The sequence below is a fragment of the Trichechus manatus genome, unplaced genomic scaffold (genome assembly GCF_000243295.1).
Source record: "Trichechus manatus latirostris isolate Lorelei unplaced genomic scaffold, TriManLat1.0 scaffold00117, whole genome shotgun sequence".
NCBI classification, from domain to species: domain Eukaryota; kingdom Metazoa; phylum Chordata; class Mammalia; order Sirenia; family Trichechidae; genus Trichechus; species Trichechus manatus.
The window spans coordinates 9281529-9303917 of NW_004444053.1; the positions used below are offsets into that span (position 1 = coordinate 9281529).

General features: G+C 37.3%; 1 protein-coding gene across 2 annotated transcripts in view; it reads right to left on the reverse strand.

Moving 5' to 3' along the window:
* Positions 1-569: 569 nt before the first annotated feature.
* LOC101350834 (POU domain, class 2, transcription factor 1) overlaps positions 570-22389 on the reverse strand; it is a 69251-nt gene continuing 47431 nt past the window's right edge. For both annotated transcript variants that reach the window (XM_023738488.1, XM_004384138.2), the window contains 4 exons: positions 20722-20827; positions 5424-5757; positions 4587-4675; positions 570-994 (listed from right to left, as the gene is read on the reverse strand). In XM_023738488.1, coding sequence (XP_023594256.1) covers positions 684-994; positions 4587-4675; positions 5424-5757; positions 20722-20827 — 840 coding nt within the window. In that variant the 3' untranslated portion in view covers positions 570-683. The remainder of the gene's footprint in view (positions 995-4586; positions 4676-5423; positions 5758-20721; positions 20828-22389) is intronic.

Here is a 22389-nt window from a genome sequence, read left to right on the forward strand (position 1 = left end):
GAACATAAATCTCCCCTTACCCCAAAACCCTCCCTCCCCACAGTGTGGGAGCTCACTGAAATAGGATCCAGGAGCAAGAGATAAATGTGTCCAAACTATATATATATATATATATATGTATATATATATAAAAACAATAACAACAACAACAATAGAGATACAGTAATACAGGCCTGCCTAAATTGTACCAGTTAAAAAGGAACCCCCAACACAACTGATATGATTATAAACACCTTGTTATGACTTAATGGCCTGTACAACAGACCCGTAAAAATGATTTTTTTTTTTTTTTAAAGGAAAAAAGAAATTTAGACAAACAAGAAATCCCCTTCCTATATTGGAAGTGGTAACCCACCTTAACTTGTCATCATGACTGCTGGAAATGATAAGTAGTCCTTTCATTTACTTTTTGTTTGTTTTTGATTTTTTTGTTTCTGTTTTTTTTTGTTTTTGTTTTTTTTTTTGTTTTTTTTACATTTTTGGTTAGAAAGTTCTCCAATCCATGAAGCAATCCTGAAAAGACAGTGTTTTATTACAAAATTAGGCAAATGTTGTCCCATCTTCATCCTTTATCCCCCCCTCCCCCAGTATGTGTGGTTTTTTCTTCTCTCCTGTGCCCTCAGCAACATGGCGAGCGGAAGCCAATCACATTTTCAGTTTATTAACCTGGCTGGCAGCCCAGCTCACTGTGCCTTGGAGGCGGTAGTGGTGGTAGAAGCAGCCCCGCTGGCAGAGGCCACTGTGAAGAGAGAGTTCTGGATGGACTCAGCTGAGGTGGAGGTGGCGTGAAGGCTGGCAACAGGTCCAGAGTTCCCTGCGGAGGCTGCAGCGGCAGAGACCAAGCTAACTGGGTTGCTGGTGAGCAGAGAGAGGTTCTGAGGGTTCAGGAACAGAGGGGCAGTCACGATGTTGGGGGCTCCTCCTGCATTGGCAAATACCAGGTTCCCAGTTGCATCCAGTGACGTTATTGGAAGAGAGCCACCAGAAGCAAGAGCTGAAGACAAAGCCCCCAAAACAGGCAGGAAAGAGAACATTAGCATCATCATGGAGAACCCAAGTAACACATCAAAGGTCTACTGAGTTTTCCTACAACTCGGCAGGAAAATGTGAAGCCCTTATTCTTTTTCTCAATCACAGTGCTATACTGACATCAAGTGAAGTTTATTCATAATATCTGAAAGATTCTAAAGGATTGAGAACTCTAATTCAAGGAGCATGAGCAGGATGGGGGAGAGTAAGAACTGCCTAATAAACAGTCAAGCTTTTATTTTGAAAAATCCACTTTATTTCATTTACCTAGAACTCTTATTTTAAATCCAATAATTTTGATTTTAATGAAGATTACTGATTTTAAACTACCTCCATTCAAAAGCTAAGTGTTAAGGCAGCTAACCTAAGATGTCAGCAGTTTGAATCCACCAGCCGCTCCTTGGAAACCGTATGGGGCAGTTCTACTCTGTCCTATAGGGTCACTATGAGTTGGAATGAACTCGATGGCAACGGGTTTGGTTTTTTTGTTTTTTTATCAAACCAGTGGAGGTCATTAATAAGCTGAGCAAACTTTAGAGTATAATACACAAAATGAAAACCATCTTACAAAAGGCTTCAGTTCTAAAATCAATTAGAATACACCCATGCCTCACGTATCGAGATGGTTAGGTTCCAAAGATCAGGTCATCAGGCAAAAAGTGGCCTTAATGTGAGAGTTGGAGCCGCACCCGTCTTTGGCGCCCGTCACTGTTGCTCACCAGCGCCGGAGTGTCTTCAGATGCGGGTGGCGCAGCAGGCCCCCCTTCCCCACCACTGCGGAGCCCACAGGGGCCGGGGTGGTGGTGGTGGGGGCTGCCCGACACCTCCGGAGCAGTTAGGGGCCCACCATCACCTGGCCACACTCCAGGCCTCCATGAGGACCCCTGAACCTCGCCTCTCCACCTTCCCGCTCCACCAGCCCTGGAGATGGGCCTCAGCAGCGGGCGGCTCCCAGGCCTGCGGGCAGATGAGACCCGGCCACCTGGACCCGGCGGAGGCTGCAGAGGTGGCAGACAGCCCTCTTTGGAAGAAGAGACTTCCGAGACCCTCACCCGACTCCTGCGGCCCGGCTCCCACCCCGGTCTCCTGTGTGCCTATTCTGCCGCGGACCCAGCTGGGCTCCTCAGCCAGACTTGGGTAATAGGAACCTCCAGCAGCCCACGTGGCCTCGCTCCCTCTCACAAACCTCGCCCTACCTCCACCCGCCACCTCGGCTCCTCCTCAATGCACAAAATAGTCAGATAGTAGATTTTTTTCTGTTGTCATAAATGGGAAATGTTGGACAACCTGAGAGTCGTTAAGTGACGAGCAGGTGTATGTAATTACTGTATATTCACATAATTATTATGTGAATAACTGAATATAATTGATTCAATTATATGACTGATTTAATTATTCAACCGAATTATTATTTTTCACTTATTTGGTATATTTGGCAACAGACCAAATAAAGTATAAGGTGTGATTAATTTTTCACTTCCTGAGGCTTCAAAAAAGATTTGATTCCTATGACTTGTGTAAATGAGAATGATGAGTCTACTGTAGGAGGAAATCACAGATGCAGTGATGTAGGTGGCCCCAGGTGGGTTATCTAAGGCTAGAAGTTGCCTTAATAGGTGAGAATTTTTCTATGATGCTATTGTTTCCCTACAGAAGTCATCACCATCAAAATTTCATTTAAAATAATTGGGCACTCTCATGTAATATCTTATCCTGTTATCAAAGCCCCCAAAACCTCTCCAGCCATATAACCATACCTCCACATGTAGATTTAGGATCTCTTCTAGTGGCATTAAATTTTGGGTTTGGTTTCTTACATAATATATAAAAAAAAGCTAGAAGAACTGAAAGGAACGCCCTGACGTCAGATAGGATCATACAATCATACAGAACAGTGAGACCTGCAGCAGTCTGAAGTTTTGTGAGATTCCAGGCTTAGAGTAACAGACTGGTTCTAGAGCTTCCCAGAGAGTGTCTGCTCTCCAGGCAATCGTGCCCTGGGGAAGCATTTTGCCTTTGTAGCATTCCCACAGCTCAGAGATGCCCCTTAACACAGGAGAAAAAGTGATTTATAACAAATCTTATTCCAAAAAGAAATCCTTGTGTAACAAAAACTTTATAGATCTAACCATCAACTGCAGACACAAATTAGTTAAATCAGAAAGTCAATATAATGTAAAGTAACCTAGATCTTGGTCTTATCTGTAATTAACATTATCTATTAACAAATTAACATTGTTGTACAGAACAAACAAATCTGTCTTGCAAGAAGTACACCAGAATGCTGTGAGGATGGCAAGACTTTGTCTCACATACTTTGGACATGTTATCAGGAGGGTTCAGTATCTGGAGAAGGACATCATGCTTGGTACAGGGGAGGGTCAGTGAAAAAGAGGAAGACCCTCAACTAGATGGACTGACACAGTGGCTGCAACGGTGACCTCAAGCATAACAATTGTGAGGATGGCTTGGGACCACGCCGTGTTTCATTCTGTTGTATGCCGGGTCGCTATGAGTTGGAACCAACTAGACAGCACCTAACAACAACAACATAGTACGCTGTTAAGGAGCCCTGGTGCCCAACAGTTAAATGCTCGGCTGCTAACTGAAATGGCGGTTCAAACCCACCAGCGGCTCCATGGATAAAGACCTGCTGATGTGCTCCCATAAAGGTTTCAGCCTAGAAAACACAAAGGGGCAGTTCTACTCTGTCACATGGAGTTGCTATGAGTTGAAAACGATGCGAAGGTACCTAACAACATAGTACACTGTAGAGATACCATTCATGAAGCACTAATATTAACTGAAGTTGGCTAAAAGCTTATTTGTAGTCCTGGAACTTCTGTTTAAGCACAAAACTATTTTAAAGGAAAAAATACACTAACAGAGTAATGTCTCTCAAATTCTTTCTCTGAGTTACATAAGAGCATCTTCAGACATAAAGCTTACAGCTGAAAAGAGGGAAGACGCTCACTATAACTGAATGCTCACTGCACTGGTAACATGCCAGAGCCAAAAGGGATCCAACTGGGCTTGGAGAAGAGATAGTACAATCCAAAGAATATCTGCTGTGCAATGATGGGGATATAAAAAGGGTAGAATCCAACCGGAATGAAAAGTACTCTAAAGTCTGTATGATGTGTTCCAATGTTCATTCATTACAGGACCTTCCCACGCCCTGCTCTCCTGGGGACCAGGATTGGGGAATCTTACTTGGTCAGTTTTGCTTAGGGATGGGTCTTAGATGAATACTTGGATAAACTTATCAGGAGGTAAATCTGCCTCAAAGTCTACTCACGGAAGAAGATAAATATCAGCATTAAAGTCCTGGTTTCCTACACTATGCCAAACTAAGTATATTCCTATTCTTACTCACAAGCTACCATCTCTATTTTTCTCACAAAGCTTTTTTGTACGAGGATGTTTTCTTGGTCCTCAAGAACAAATTAATCAGCATTATCATTTCAACTATCTCTCCCCATCATCTTTACCTCTGGCCAGGCAGACTTCCTCCATTAAAAAAAAAAAAACTAAACAAGGAAGAAGATTTTACTGACCTTGAATAGTTGCCAGTGTACTGTTGCTCATCAGAGCTGGGCTGAGAGCACCGCCCAGGGTCCCTGGGTTGAGACTGAGTAAGGCACCTCTGTAAGTCCAAAAGAGGGGTCACTTTATTACCATGCAGACACATCTGTCAGCCTGACAACACACCCACAGGGATGAGAAAAGGGAAAATCCAGCTAGGGAAGCATATGGCAATAGCTGTTATCTTCCTTACACTCTTACATGGTTGGGTTAGTGCTTCTGAGTTACTGCTTCCCTTGACGCTTACATGTACAAAGCAAACCAAGGTTTTGATTCACGTCAAATTTCAAATTCTTACAGTCATTTTGATTCCTCTTTGAATTATTTCACTCTCTCTTTTTACCAAAACAAAAGGAAATACTCCAGGGAAAGAGATATATTTTCAAGGTAATTCTTAAAATATGTTTGACAATAATAATACATAATTGGGAGTCTCATTACATCTCATCTATGCTGGAGAAGTAAAAAGCAGACAGTTGAGAGTTTAATGGAGAAAGCAAAAGAGTAAGTCAGGAGTTCTGGGCTTTCTTCCTGGCCCCATCACTCAGGTTATTAGTGACTTGGTGTTTCTTATCTTCATCTGGAAATTAAGGGACAACTACCGTCCTTTCCAGGGTGTTAAGAAACAAGTTCAACTATAATCAAGGTGCTTGTGCTATTACAGAGCAGCCCAATTAAAAAAGATTATTGCTTTGAAGAGTTTTGTTTTGTTTTTTTAAGCTGATGATGGAAGGTCTCCTCTACAAGCATTTCTAGGGGTGACCTCCTAGTTGTTTCTCAGATGGGAGTGAGATGAGAAAGCTCCTTACCCAGCTGCAAACTGAGAGGGTGCCATCAGGCCTGGGTTTAGTCCTGCAGCAGCAGCCATGGCAGCAAGACTGGCATTTGCTGGCAACTGTGCAGCTCCTTGGAGGGTAGCTGTTTGCAACCCTGATGTCACCATCACCTGGCTGGTCCCGAGGGGGGAGGACAAAGGAGTGGAGGTGGTCTGTGTTGTGCTGGTCTCACTGGCACTGGATGCTTCGGAGGTGGAGGCGGAGGCAGAAGGGGAAGGACTCAGAGAGGGGGATGTGACTGCTGAAGAAGCTGGAGGTGCTGTGGATATCACGGTTGCTGTGTTGTTGGAGGGGGTGTCTGTAGTGCCTGAAAAAGGGAATCAGATTAGAAAACCACTTTCTGTAAGTGTTTTTGAAGAATGGTGACGTTATTCAGCCATACTCTAGAATCCATTGAGTAACTAATCTACCATCTAATGGTCTCTACATTTGCCCTTTTATTAACCCAGTTTAGTGTTTCTATGACAATCAACACAATAATAAACATTGTAGAAGCAAAGCAATGAACTCTAAGAGGCAAGAGCAAAAAAGTAACCATAAAAGAAATACAGAGTAAAGTTTTTCACTGTCAATTTCCTATTCAAAAAACAACAGAAAGAAAGCACCACAGCAGCTCTCGCTATGAAATACAACTGCTCTAGGGAAAAAAACTCATAAGCAAAAAACCCTTACTTCTCAAAGCACCTTTTCATTGAGAAATCTCCTTAGTAGTCTCAACAGAGAAATCGAAACAACAACAAAAAGTTACGTACTTTTCTACAAATAAGTGCCGCAGAAAATGGTGCAGGATGATTAGAGGTGTCTAACTAGATGCCTTCTTTTTGTTAAAAAAATTTAGGTAACTATAATAAATAGCAGCTCTCAAAAAGTCAATTCTGGTAAATATTCTCTTATTCATGGAGACAATAAAATACAATAATATCATCTCATGAAGGTTAGCATGAAAAATGGAGATTGTTTAGAGGCCGATGCCCAAATTTCTTTTTGTTTTAAGGAGAAGAACAAGCATTTGGATATAAATGACTAATGGACGTTAAAAATACCACAAGTAAAAACTAAAACACATTCACTGGGATTATTTAATGTTTGAGACTAGCACTGTCCAACAGAAATATAATACATATATAACTGAATATTCTAGTAGTTCCACTGAAAATAATAAAAACAGGTGAGATAAAAGCTTTAATAATATAATCTATTTAACCCAACATATCCAAAATATTATCATTTTAACATGAAATCAATATAAAAAAATTACTGAGTTATTTTACTGTTTCACACCAAGTCTTTAAAATGGTATTTTCCATGTACAGCACATCTCAATTTGAACTAGCCGCATTATTAAGTGCTCAACAGCCACGTGTGACTAGTGACTATCATGTTGGATAGCACAGGTCTAAAACATACGTATCAGTTAAGCCTGCTGGGTCTCAGAGGCAAAGAACGGCAAGTCACTTTGACTAAAGTAGAAGTGGCTCATAAGGCACTCATAGGATAGATAATCTTCCCCAAAGCAGAAGATGCCACTGTCCCCAGTGAGTTGTAGTTTTGATGATATCTACAAAGGACAGTATAGAACATGCCCTCATATTTCAATTTTCAGTAAATGTCATGTTACAAAAACAGGTGCCTAAAGTAGGTGGAACTTAATTTAGTGAAATTCACTATGTTCTACGATTTAATCAGTCACATATATGGGTAAAGTAGAACCCAAGTGGGATTTTCTCAAGAGAGAGAACTCAAAAAGACAAAAAAATCATCTATAAATTTTCAATATAATACTTCTGTGAAGTATAAAAGACTTTGAATATATTATAAAAGAACTAGACCAATCAAAATGAAAATTTCAAATCTATGAGGGTATTATTACACACTGGGGAAAAAAAACATGCAAAAGATATATTTGTTTTGATAAAATCTATTGCTGACGCTAAAGACGACTCCCTTCTCTCACAAAAGATTCAGGCATTTTTGTCCTTCTTGCAAAATGGATTGTGAAGCCTTCTCCTGGGCTACACTAAGAACACTTAGAATTCAATTTCAACTCTCAGGAAAAGTTTCTTTCACATATCCCAGAACTAGGAGAAACTTAGATATTATCTATTTCAGTACCGATCCTATTCTTCTCTACCCCCTACAATGCTGCACAAAAGTGGCTATGTGGTCTCTAATGAACGTGATCTGCATACTTCCTTACTGTTAACTGAAAAAGGACATGTTTACTCCTCAAAAAAATAAATACTATGATTCCCTCTTTATTGCTGCTACCCCTAAACAGTTACACATTTGTGGATATGATTAATCATATTTTCATTCATTATTTCTTCAGTTCTAAATCTATCAGATCAATCTGTATCATTTAGTTGCTGATAGTGTGTTGAGTCTTGTATTTGGCACAGTAAGATACACTTTTTTCAGGCTTTACCCCCTTTTCCTAACGACCTTCTCCTTGTTCCACAGAAACATAAACACCTTTTCTCATTCCTGTTCTACTGTTAACAAATTTCAGTGTACTTCCAATCTTTTCTTTACCAATTTCTCATCTTATCTAAAATCTGATTGTTCCTCTGGGCACTACTTCCCTTTCAAAATTCTGAAATCGAAATTGCCTATTTTCACAAGACCCCATATCTTGAAAAGGTTTAAAATGGTTTCTTTTTTCCCACTCTCCACTGCCCTTTTAGGCCTCTGCCATTTAGTTATCTCCTTAAACCCCACAGGCTGACAGAGAAAATGCCGGTCAAATCTCGTGAGTGAATTTAACCTGGGCCAGGAGATGACAACTCCAGAAATAATGCAAACTTGTTTTTTCTGGTTGTAATCCTCCAATCACACTCCAGCTGTCTTCAACATGAATTCCACCAGGTTCAATGAGAGGCTCATAAGCCCTATGGTATAACAATGTAACATGATCTTTCAATTAATTCTCCCAGCCAGCGAATCACAGTTTAATTAATATATATCTTTTATGACTGGAAGATAGGACCTCAAATTCTTGTTACTTGGGCAATTTTGAAAGAGGAACTTAGGCATGCTAAGCCTTAATGTCCTCAACAACAAAACAGGATGTCACAATCTACCTCATAAGTTGGTACGAAGTTATACACAGGAATGTATATAAAGTGTTTGGCCCCACCTCTTGCCTCCTATCCACCTTTTAAAAACATTTTAAAACAACTTTTTTGAAGCATAATTTACGTGCCATAAAATTCACTCAATATATAACTAGCAAAATTAATGATTTTTCTTTCTTTTTTTTTTTTTGCATATTTACAGAGCTGTGCAACCATCACCACAATCCTGTTTATAACACTCCCACCACCCCAAAAAGATCCCTCGTGCCTGTTAGCAGTCACTCCTCGCTCCCACCCATAGCCCTAGTCATCTGCTTTTGGTCTCTATAGATTTGCTTTTTCTGGACTTTTCATGTAAATGGAATCATACAATACATAGTCTTTTGCACCTCTAGCTTCTTTCATGTAGCATAAAGTTTTCAAGGTTCATCTACATTGTAGCACAAATCTGTACTTTATTATCTCTTATGGTTCAGTAACAACAGTCCATTGTATGGATATACCATATTTGGTTATTCATTCACCAGCTGATGGGCATTTGGCTTGCTTCTAACATTTTGGCTATTATGAATACTGCTGCTATGAACATTTGTGTTCAAATTTTTGTGTGGACATTTCTCTTGGGGAAATTGCTGAGTAGGATGGTAAAGTTACATTTAACTCTAAGAAACTGCCAGAGTGTTTTCCACAGTGGTTATACCATCTTACATTTCCATCAGGAATGCATCAGGGTTTCAATTTCCCTATATCCTCACCACACTTGTTATTTTTGGTCTTTTTGAATATAGTCATTATAGCAGGGGGAAGTGGTATACTGTTATAGGTTTAATTTGTATTTCCCTAATGAGTAATAATATTGAGCACCTTTTTATGTGCTTATTAACTATTCTTTGGTAAAATGTCTATTAAAATATTTTGTTCATTTGAGGAATAGGGTTGTCTTATTATTGAGTTGTAGGAGTTCTTTATATATTTTAGATACAAGTCTTTTATCAGATATATGATTTTCAAATGTTTTTCCCAGTCTATACCTTATCTTTTCACCTTCTTAGAGGTTATCTTCTGAAACTCAGGAGATTTTTGTTTATAATTTATTTTGTTGTTGAGAATATATACAGCAGAATATGCACCAATTCAACAGTTTCTACATCTACAATTACAGTGATATTGATTACATTCTTCTAGTTGTGCAACCATTCTCACTCTCCTTTTGAGGTGCTCCCCCATTAACATAAACTCACAACCCTCTAGTGTTCCTGTTTAACCTTTCGAGTTGCTGTTGTCAGTCTGATCCCATATAGATAGATCTTAAAAGAGCACAATACTCAAGGCAGACATTCTTTACTAGTTAAGCTAAACTATTATTTGGTTTTAAGAAGACTTCAGGAGATATTTTTGGTTTTAAGTTTAAAGATTATCTCAGGGCAATAATTTCAGGGGTTCATCCAGCCTCCATCGTTCCATAAATGGTAGATTTCATGAAAATCTGAAATTCTGTTCTGCATTTTCCCCCTTTTGATCAGGATTCTTCTGTAGAATCTTTGATCAAAATGTTCAGTAATGGTAGCTAGGCACCATTCACTTCTTCTAGTCTCAGGAAAGGAAGCAGTTATTCATGGAGACAATTAGCCACATATTCCATTTCTTTCTCCTATTACTGACTCTCCTTCTTCCTCTGTTGCTCCAGGTGAATAGAGACCAGTTGTTGTGCCTTGGATGGCCACTTGCAAGTTTTTAAGACCCCAGGCACTATGCAATGAACTAGGAGGTAGAAAAGAAGCACTAAACACATTATTGGGCCAGTTAACTTGGATGGCCCATGAATCCATGATCCTAAACCTCCAAACCAAGTAACCAAATCCCATGAGGTGTTTGGTTGTACACAAGCAGCCTCAGCAGCTACTCTTTTTTTTTTGGTCACTGTTGTAAATATATCTATCACACAGCTTTTGCCAATTCAACTTTTAACAGATGTACAACTTATTGACCGCAATTACATTAATCAGCTATGCAACCCTACACTTACTTAATCAATGAGATTTTTCCATCACCATAAGAAGATTTTACTTTTGTCGAAGCCCAATTTATCAATTTTTGTTCTTTTATGGATTGTGCTTTTGGTGCCGCTTCTATGAACTCTTTACCTAACCCAAGGTCATTTCCTACTATGTTTTTTTCCTGGTAGATTTATAGTTACAGCTTTTACATTTAGGTCTTTTAGGGTTAACTTTTGTGCATGCTATGAGGTAGGATCTAAATTCATCTTTGTGCATATGGATATCCAATTCACCCAAAACCATTTGTTGCAAAAAGTATCCTTTCCCCCATAAATCTGCCTTTACACCTTTGTCAAAAATCAGTTGACCATAAATTTAAAGGTTTATTTCTGAACTTTCAATTCTGTTCCATTAATCTATATATCTATCCTGATGCCAGTATCACATGTCTTGATTACTGTAGCTTTAAAGGAAGTCCTCCACTTCATTCTTTTTCAAAATTGTTTTGGCTGTTCTGGTCCCTTTCATATAAATTTTAGCATGAGCTTATCAATTCTTGGGAGAAAAAAAAAAGCCTGCAGAAATTTGACTATGATTGTGTTGAACCTATAGATCAATTTGGAAAAGAGCTGTCATCTTAAAAATACTGAGTCTTCCAAACCATGAACATGGAATATCTCTCTATTTAGACTTTTTCTCAGCAAATGGTAGTTTTTAGTGTATAAGTCGTGTACTACTTTTGTTAAATTTATTCCTAAGTATTTTTTTTTGAAGCTATTGTTAATGAAATTATTTTATTAATTTCATTTCTGGATTGGTTGTTGATAATAAGTAGAAATGAACTGATTTTTCTATATTGACCTTGTATCCTGCAACAATACTGAATTCATTTAAAAGTCCTAGTAGATTTTTTTTTTTTTGGTGGATTCCTTGGGATTTTTGTACACACAAGATAATGTCTGCAAATAAAGACAGTTTAACTTCCTCCTTTTCCCCCTTATTAAACTGGCTGGAATTTCCAGTATAATGTTAATCAGAAGTCCGAGCAAACATTCCTGGCCTTGTTGCCAGCCTTAGGAGGAAAGCATTCAGTCTTTCTCCATTATACTGTTAGCTGTAGGTTTTTAGTAGATGACCTTTATCAGGTTGAGAAGTTTCCTTCTATTCCTAGTTAAAGAGTTTTTTCATCATGAATGGATGTTTGATTTTGTCAAATACTTTCTCTGCATCTATTTAGATGGTACAGTTTTGGCCTTCTATTACTATGGGGTTTTCCATTAACTGATGTTTGGAAATTAAACCAGCCTTATATTCCTGGAATAAATACCGCTTCATCATGGTGCATAATCATTTTTATATGCTGTTGAATTGGATATGCTAATACCTTGTTGAGGATTTTTTTTTCCCCCATGTATCTTCATGAGGGATATAGGTCTAAAGGGTGTTTTTTTTTTCCCCCCTCCTTCTTTTTTCTTTTGATGTTGTTGATATCAGTGTAATACTTCACAGAATGAGTTGTCCCTCCTCCTCTATTTTCAGAAAGAGATTGTTAAGGGTTGATCTTATTTTTCTTCTTTAAATATTTGAAAGAATTCACTGGTGAATCCACCTGGGCTTCATCTTTTTTTTTTAGATGGGATAATTTTTAATTATTAATTTGGTTACTTAACTTGTCTTAGGTTTATTCAGGTTTTCTTTTTCTTTTTTTTTTTAATTAATTTTGGTAAATGTATCTTTCTAGCAACTCCACTCCTCCATATATATCCAAAAGAATTGAAAACATATGTCCACACAAAAACTTGTATATGAATGTTCATAGCAGCAGTATTCAAAAATAGTCAAAAAGCAGAAACAACCCAAATGTCCATCAGCAGATGAATGGATAAACAAAATGTGGTATATCCATACAATGAAATATTATTCAGTCACAAAAAGGAATGAAGTACTGATACATTTCTACAATCTGACTAAACCTTAAAAAACATTATTATCCTAAATGAAAGAAGCCAGACACAAAAGGGCACGTATCATATGATTCTATTTCTATGAAAGTCCAGAACAGGCAAATTCACAGAAATAAAAAGTAGATTAGTGGTTGCCAGGAGCTGGAATGGGGGTGAGGGCAGTGACACAGATGGAAAGTGACTCCCAATGAGTCCTTAATTACTTTTTGGGGTGTGGAAGTATTCGGAAATCATGTACTGGTTATGGTTCTATGACTTTACAAATATACTCAAAATCCATTGAATTGTACACTTTAAAAGGGTGATTTTATGGTGTGCGAGTTATATATCAATAAAAAAATATTCCATTACAATCTTTTTAACTTCTGTATGGTAAGTAGTGACATCCTCTTTTTCATTCTTGATTTAGCTAATTTATACCTTCTCTCTTTTTTCTCAGTTAAACACTTGTCGATTTTGTTGCTCTTTTCAAAGAATCAAGTTAGGAAATAAGGACAGAAAACAGGGTGATTAAACGGTTATTCACACACCAGATCCACCACTGGGCCTTTCCCTCCCTCTACCAGGCTTCTCATATGAGCAGAACTAATACGACCTACTACTCTTCAAAGAAAATAAAAAGCTGACTGTGAAAGGCTAAGGCTTCTAGTGTAGGCACTGGCATGCACAATTAAAGATTCCTCCTCATTCTGGGGAGGTGTGAGGGAAAAGCCTAGCCTGCCTGTCTGCGTCCCACTCACATACCTTGAAGAGTTCGGCAGTTCTCTACCTATACTCACAACTCACAAGTAGCTCTTCCTTTCAGGGGAGAGGACTGTTGAGTAACAGAAGCTACACAATGGCAGAGAAAACCCGTAAAAACTATTGATATTAAGTAATAGGGCTTTGTACCCATCCGTTTGAATAAATAACCAAGGGTTACTAAACAATGAAAAAAGAAAATCAACAGCACTAAGAAATGGAACAAAATGAACAAATAGAACTAATGCTAGAGGAAACAATTTAAATACAATTCTAATTTGTACTGCATCTACAAAAGAAAACTGTTGTTTTTAGGTGCCATTGAGTCAGTTCCGACTCATAGTAACCCTATTTACAACAGAACAAAACACTGCCAGGTCCTGCACCATCCTCGTAATTGTTGCTATGTTTGAGCCCACTGATAGAGCCATTGCATCAATCAATACGCATCTCATTGAGAGTCTTCCTCGTTTTTGCTGACCCTCTGCTTTACCAAGCATGATGTCCTTCTCCAGGGGGTGGTCCCTCCTGATAACATGTCCAAAGTACAACAGGATCAGACCATTGTGATCCATAGGGTTTTCACTGGCTGATTTTTCAGAAGTAGATTGCCAGGCCTTTCTAGTCCACCTTAGACTGGAAGCTCAGCTGAAACCTGTTCAGCATCATAGCAATACACAAGCCTCCCTCCACTGACAGGTGAGAAGTGGCTGCGTTTGAGGTGCATTGACCAGGAATTGAACCTAGTTCTCCCTCATGGAAGGCAAGAATTCTACCACTGAACCATCGCTGTTCCCTCTAGAGAAAATGACGGAGGAGAAATAAAAATTGTTATAAAAAGGAGGAATCGGAGCAAATAAAAATTCTTAGAAATTAAAAATATGATTTTCAAAAAAACATATGAATGACAACAAAAAATGAGTGAGAACATAGGAACAGTCATATAAAATTGAGGGTTATCTCCCAGAATATACCGCAAAATCAGAATAGCTCTATACCTATTAAAGAAATTGAACTAAAAACTTTTCCAAAATGTAAATTTCCAGCCCATGTGGCTTCACTGGTAAATTCTATGAAACAATGAAGAAAGAAATAATATCAAGCTTACAGAAATTCTTTCAAAAAACAGACTAGAAAATACTTCCCCACTCATTTTGGCGTGGCGATTTACTTCTGAAGAATCAGCCAAGGAAAACCCGATAGATTACAACGGTCTGATCCCGTTATACATGGGACCATCATGGGTCCACAGCAGCTGACAACAACTCAACAACATCATTTTCACTATTTTAAATAACTTATAAAGATGTGTATTACTTATTTGATATAATTCACATACCATTTAGAGTATGCAATTCAATACTCATTAGTGTATTCACAAAGTTGTGTAACCATCACTACTCTCTAATTCCAGAATATTTCCATCACTGGGAAAAACAAATCTTTCGGGGTGCTATTATTTATTTTATAGGCCTGTCTATTGCTTGGCTGGAAAGTGGTTTCTGGGAATGGCTGCAGTTCCATGTCAGAGGGGTGTCACAGAGCCATAGTCTCAGGTGTTCCTCCAGTCTCTTGTCAGGCCAGTAAATCTGGCCTTTATTATGAATTTGATTTTTTTGTTCTACATTTTCCTCTTCCTCTGTCCAGAACACACTATTGTGATTCCGGTCAGAGTGGCTGGCAGGCAACAGGTTTTTTTAAAGGAAAAACAATCCCTGGTGGTGCAGTGGTTAAGTGCTTGGCTGCTAACTGAAAGGTTGGCGGTTCGAAACCACCAGCCGCTCCGTGGGAGAAAGATGTGGCAGTCTGCTTCCGTAAAGATTAGAGCCTTGGAAACCCTATGGGGCAATTCTACTCTGTCCTATAGGGTTGCTATGAGTTGGAGTCAACTTGACAGCAATGAGTGTGGTTTGGATTTAATGACTAAGGATGTGGAGCGTATTTTCTTGTGCTTATTGTATGCTACTTTTTAAATAAAATTTTTGACATAATTTATACACAGTAAAATGCAACTATTTTAAGTTACAGTTTGGCAGGTTTTAACAATATATACACCTTTGTAATCACCACCATGATCAAGATACAGAACATTTCCACCACATCGAAAAGTTCATGCCTCTTTGCAATTAATCCTTCCACCCCTATCCATGAGTTAGAAGGACCTGCTTTTTTCCATTATAGATTAGTTTTCTCTCTTTTATGTCTGGTTTTTTCATTCAGCAAATTTTTTTTTTGACATTTAGCCATGTATCAGTAGTTTATTCCTTTTTATTGGTGGGTAGTATACTGTATGAATACATCACTATTTATCCATTCATTCTTTGATGGACATTTGGATTATTTTCAATTTGGGACTATTTTAAATAAAGCTGCTATAAACATTCATATACAAGTCTTCTCCTGGCTAAATAGGTAGGAGTGAAAATGCTGGGTCATACGTTAAGTATATTTTAACTTTGTAAGGAATGACCTAGTAGTCCTCCAAAGTGGTTGTACCATTTTATATTCCCACCAGCAATGTAAGAGGATTCAGATACACATCCTTGCCAACTCTTGGTATTAACAGCATATAATTTTAGTCCTGCTAGTGGGTGTGCAGTATTACGTCATTCATAGTAACCAGATGACTACTGATGTTGAGCATCTTTTCATGTGTTTACTGGCATTCATATCTTCTTTTGTAAAATGTCTATTCAAACATTTTATCTATTTTATTTTGGGTTGCTTGTTTTAATTTTGCATTGTAAGAGGTTTTTTTTTTTTTTTTTTTTAAATATATTCTGGGTATTTTCTTCTACTCTTTGGCTTGTCTTTTCATTTTCTTAACAGTGCCTTTTGCAAAGTAATAGTTTTAAATTTTGATGAAGCCAATATTTTGATTTTTTTGTTATCATTAGTGCTTTCTGTGTCCTATATGAGAAAATTTTGCCTATCCTACAGATTTTCTGTGTTTTCTAGAAATTTTATGGTTTTAGCTCCTATGTTTAGCTTTATGATTTATTTGGAGTAAAGTTTTTTTTTTGTATGGGTCAAGCTCCCCACTCCCCCAATACGATCGCCATGAATCAGAATTGACTCAAAAGCAAGGGGTTTGGTTTTGGGTTTTTATAGCTATCCTGTTGTTTTAGCATCATTTACTGACATGACTATCCTCACTGAGTGACCTTGGCATTCTGACCCATACATGAGAGTCTATTTCTTGACTTTCTATTCTGGTTTTTTGTTGTTGTTGTTTTTAAACCCCTATATGTCTATCCTTACATTACTATAACACTGCCTTAATTTCTATAGTTTTTCCACAAACATGATATATTCTTCCATTTAACTCTTTTAAAACTTCTCTCAGCAATGTTTTGTGGTTTTCTGTGTATAGGTCTTACACATATTTTTTTCAAAGAATTTGTATAAGACTAACGCTACTGTATTTTTAATTTCATTTTCTAATGGTTGCTAATATTTAGAAATACAATTAATTTTTATCTGGCAGACTTGCTAAATCTGCTAATTTCATCAGGCTAGCATTACCCTAACACCAATTTCTCACATTTCAGACTGGCAAAAATTATAAAGTATAATACCACTTTCTGTTGGAGAGACAGTGGGGAAATAGGTATTTTCATATATTGTCGGTAGTAATGAAAGCTATTAAAACATTTTTGGAAGCGAATCTGGCCAGAGCCAACAAAACCATAGCTGTTTACCTTTTGACTAACCAATTCCACTTCTAGAAATTTACCCTGAAGATACAGTTCCAACAATACCTACAAACAAGGTTATTCCTGCAGCATAGTTTGTATAACTGAAAAATACTGGAAACAAACTAAATGCCCATACAACATGAACGAGGTTGAATAAACTGTAGTACATCCACACAACTGAGTACTCTGCAACAATACCATAGAAGAAGGAAGATTTCTATGAACTAATGTGGAGTGATTTCCAGGATATTTTGTTAAGTGAAAAAAAGCAAAATGCAAAAGAGTACCTATACTATGCTACCTTTAAAATAAGAAAGGTGAATAAAAAATATATACATTTCTCTGTTCATTTATTCAAAAGAAGCATAGGAAAAGCATAATGGAAATGAGATAGAAAGGATACAAAGAATTATGATACAGAGGAATGACATTTCTCTGAGAAGAACTTTTTGTATAGTCCTGACTTTTGAAACAATGTTAATGTCTCATATATAAATACAAACAAATAAACAAAAGCAAGGGTGGGAAGAAAAATCCTAACAATGAATACAAACAAAAACAAACTGAAGCAAATTTCAGATGAATAATGAAACTACAGTGTCCACACTACCCCCTGCCGTCGAATCAATTCCGACTCCTAGCAACAAAGAGTAGAACTGTTCCATAGGGTTTCCAAGAGTGGCTGGTGGATTCGAACTGCTGACTTTTTGGTTAGCAGCCGAGCTCTCAACAACTGTGCCATCAGGGCTCCAACTACACTGAAGAGGGTATAAAAAAGAAATAACCCAAATAACTTTTCAACACAGTATTTAGACCATCTGCCTTCAGGCTAAAGACAAAAAGAACTCTAAACAAACACTTAACTATAATCAGTAAGTTGCGTCTTTTCAGAAGCATGGGTTAGCAATTTTGAAACTATTTTTACTCTAGGATTGAGTAATTAAGTAAATATATTGTTGAGAATGGGAGTCAGGTTTCTCACTGTCACTGAGAAGGGAGTTAAAATATGGAAAGAAGGAAGGATCGAAAATAATAAACTATGGGATGTTGGATTGGAACTGGAGATATCAGTACGAACATGTGGATTTTAACATAGCTAGATATAAAAATGAATATAGATGTGTGTGAATGCATATACGGCCAAAGTGTATGACTTGAATCTAATCAAGAGGAAACATTAGATAAAGTTAAGGGACAATCTACAAAATAATTGCCCATTCTTGTCAAAAATATCAAAGTCATAAAATACAAAGAAAGACTCAGATGAAATGAGACTAAAGAGACAGCACAACGAAAACCTATGCATGATCTTAGATTTTCTTTTGCCATAAGGGGCATCATTGGTATAACTGGCAAAACTCTGAATGTGATCTGTTTTTTAGACATTCATATTAAACCTGTACTAATTCCCTGACTTGATAACTACACTCTGGTTATATAGGATAATTAGTTTTTTAGAAAACACACAGCAAAGCATTTACGGGTAGGGGTATGTCTGCAACTTTTCAAACGGTTCAGAAAAAAATTACACATACATAGAGAGAAAGGAGGAGAGAGAAAGAGAAAGCAAATATGGTAAACTTTTAACATTTGGAGAATCTGAGGGAAGGGATTTACGATTTCTTTGTACTATTTTTGCAACTTCTCTCTAAGTTTGAAATTACACCAAAATAAAAAATGGAAGGATATAATAGTGAACACAGTGATACCAGTTACATGCTTGCAGATGGAGGGTTTCCTGGGATGCAAGATTTTCAGGGCTCAAACTGGGAATGCTGGTCACCCCAGGTAAAGCTCAACCATGATGGCACCATAGGTAAATATTTATGATAGTACAACCACTCAATAAAATACTACAGGCAAATCAAAAGTAAAAATGTGAAAACTGTAACAAGGGGAGATACTTATAAAAGTGAAAAAAGCAGGACACCAAACTCTATAAGTAAGAATTACATGCATATGTACATATAAAAAGGTTTAAACTGAAAACAAAAATGGCACAAGTTAACAGTGTGTTTCTCCTGTCTGGATTTCCTATAATGTTAAATTTCTTAATAATTAAAAAAAAATTCCTTCAAAAAGTGTTACCAACATTTCAGAAAATGGTCATAATTAAATCCATACAAATGAGCTGGGTGATGGAGTTCAAGGAAGTGTGATCTGTCAATTAAGATGCTCAAAACCAATGTAAAGTTTTTTAGCTAGTTCTGAGTATGTACATACCTCCTTAAAATTACCTTGTTTCAGACATTTCCCGTATTTTAGGAACTCTGCAAAGCTACCTGTAGTATCAGGAATTGTTCTTCAAAAGAAGTGTCTTTAGACCTTATAAAATATGACTTTTAATTTGTTGGGTAGGTGAAGTTCAGTTCATAATTTACCAGATGAGGGCTGTCCAATTAGACTGTCAGCTCCCCAGAGGCAAGAATTCTATGTTTACACCCCTGGTGCCTAGCACAATGCCAATCACCAAAGTCTGTTTTTGGGCTGAAGTGCTGAAAACCATACACTCTCAAATAGAGGTTTTTAACCTGAAACGAGTGGGCTCCTAAGGTAACCACAAATGGCCTTCGTGAGGTGGGGAATGATGGGGGTTGTCATTTATCAACCTCCTTCAATTTTATCAAATATTGTCTGTATGTCTATTTTTGCAGGGGTAAAGTCTATAGCTTTCATCAAATTCTCAAAGAGGTCCAAGACCCAAAAGGAGGTCAAGAAGTACTGTTCTAAACAAAATTATGAGATTTCCTAGTATCTTAAAAATTTAATAATGATATGAAGTCATTCATTCAATGTTCATATCAGGGTTAGGTCACAGAGCCAAAGAGATGTTATAAACTTTAAACATGAGTGAAGAAAATCAAAAGTTCCCAACTAAGGGTTAAACGCAAACTTGATTGTAAAACATCATCAATCCACTCAATGATTTACCACCACATAATCAACCTGGTGAATAACCACAGTATATGTTACGCATTATATATCACTAAAAACGTTTTGATGACAATGTTAAGTCACTCTAACTATATTTGGAAAATTTGCTATTTAAAAGAGGCCGAAGAGGGGAACAAATACATTTATTCATTGTACAGTGAGTGTGCCTACTAAATGCCAGGCACTAGGGCAGGCACTGAGATTACAAAAAGAAGAATACTCAGATTTTTTGAGAAGTGCAAAGACTTGGGAAAGACAGATGTATAAAAATGTAACTGCTTAAAAGATAGGTGGAAATGAGTAGTTTCCTGAGGAAACTAAAGACTATTTCCAAGAAGAACTGACAGACAAGCGGGAGCAGCTTTTCTGATATCAGAAAGAACTGTAGGTTGGAATGGACAGACAACACTTTAGGCTGTGGATGTGTTTATAAAAGTGTGAATAGAGCCCTCCTGTGTGCTGAGGGAAGGGTGGGGGAAAGAGCAGTGGGAGAAAGAATTATCTATGAATTGATGATGAATTTGGAAATTTTCCTAAATTAAAACAACAGCAGCTACTGAAGGTTTTTAAGCAGAGGAGTTACTTGGGAAAAAAAACAGCATTTTTGAAAAATAACTCTGGGAGCAATACACAATGTAGATAATAGACTAAAGTGGGAAAGAACAAAAAAGATAAGAAAACGCTTTGGTAAAATTATTCTTTCTGATAAAATTAATTATGCTTGATCTTTTTTGAAGTTTAGGTCTTCATATATATATCTATATTTAAGCAATACATACATGCGATTTAACAGCAATTCTCACAGAAGCCTACTATGGACCTACCATTTGCTCTAACAGCTGCACGTCCGGGCTGCTGCTTACCTGTAACAGACAGATTAGTAACTGCAGCGCTGGTTAGAGGGAGTACAGGGTTGACTGTGAGGGTAGTTGCTGCACTGCTTGTCACAAGGCTTGGCGTGGTTGCCACCTAGAGGTCAGAAATGAAAATATGCACAAAGCACTTATAATCAAAACTGAAAAATTTAAGCCCATACTTTAGACTTATTTTGCCTATAAAATTTTTTTAAATCTCATGTAAACCAGAATAAAATAGAATGACCTAAGGGGAAGTGATTTTATAATTATTCTTTGATGTAAGAATTGAGAAAACTGGCATCATTTGTTAGAAAGCTGCTATGAGAACTGATAGCACAAGTGGCTTTGTCCCAGGTTTTAAAAAGAAAAAAAAAAAACCTCTAAATTTCAATAATGTTGAATCATACATACTTCTAATTCAGTAAGTAATATTATACTTTACGTCAGCAAAAAACTATTCTACAGGGGTAGGGAATCTGGGGTTATTACACTGCTTTTACTCTTGTTTTTTTTTTGGAGTGGTTTCCTTTAGTGAAATGATATTAAAAAAAGAATGTGAAGGAAATCTTTTAAAAAATGAGAAAGTTTCTTTTTGAAAAAACAGAAAATGTCTACAATTTTCTAAGAAATACTGTCTTCTTTCTAGTACAAATACATCTAAAACACAAAATAGTCCCCTACATCAAGTTGTATTTAATGACTATTTTTTCATAACTACTATCTCATGAACTGTATGACTAAAGCCCCACCATTTCACAACCATAGCCTTTACTCAACAAACTAACTCATTTACTTTTCATTCCTGTTGTCACTGAGTTGACTCCAACTCATGGCAACCCCATGTGTTATGGAGCAGAATTGCTCCATAAGGTTTCCTGGGCCATAGTTTTTATGGAAGCAGATCACCAGGGCTTTCTTCTGTGGCACCACTGGGTGGGTTCAAGCTGACAACCTTTAGGTTAGTAGTTAATCACAAACCACGTGTGCCACCCAGGGACCCTTCAACAAACTAAAGTGCCCTTAATACTAACTTTAGCTGAAAAAAGCCTTCCAGTATGGAACGGTATATAAACAAAATAAAAACAAATTAACAAGAAAGGAACAGAAATGAAAATCCAACAATCTTCCCACACTTGGAATCTTGGTTGCCCACGTGGAGTCACATTTATAATCACTGTAAAGGTCAAGGGAGTCACATGACGTCTACATGTCCCTTCAGTTGAGGAATAATATTCTAATGCAAACAGAAGTCACTCCTGAGGTTGTATATGAAAGGACAACATATTGTTTGAGAACGAAAAATTGGAGATGATGGTTTTAATACAAGTTCAGAGCTAAATGAGCTATTAAAAAGCTTACTGTTGCTTAATCACATTAAGTACAAGTTCAATAAACAGAGCTTTAGGATCCCACAAGAACAAAAAGCAACTGAAGATATTTTGAATAACTAGAATCAGCAGCAAATTGACTCCCCATGGTTAAAAAGTAATGTAATAAACAACATTACAAAGAAGAATAATGAAACTATAAAGAACTATGAAATAACTAAAATTGTTCACTTTAAAATAAGAAACAACCAGCCTAGGAAATGAACTCTCGAGGACTATCCAAAACCAAAAGAAATACAACAGGGCATCAGAGCAGTTCATCAGTAAATGACAACATCATCAAAAC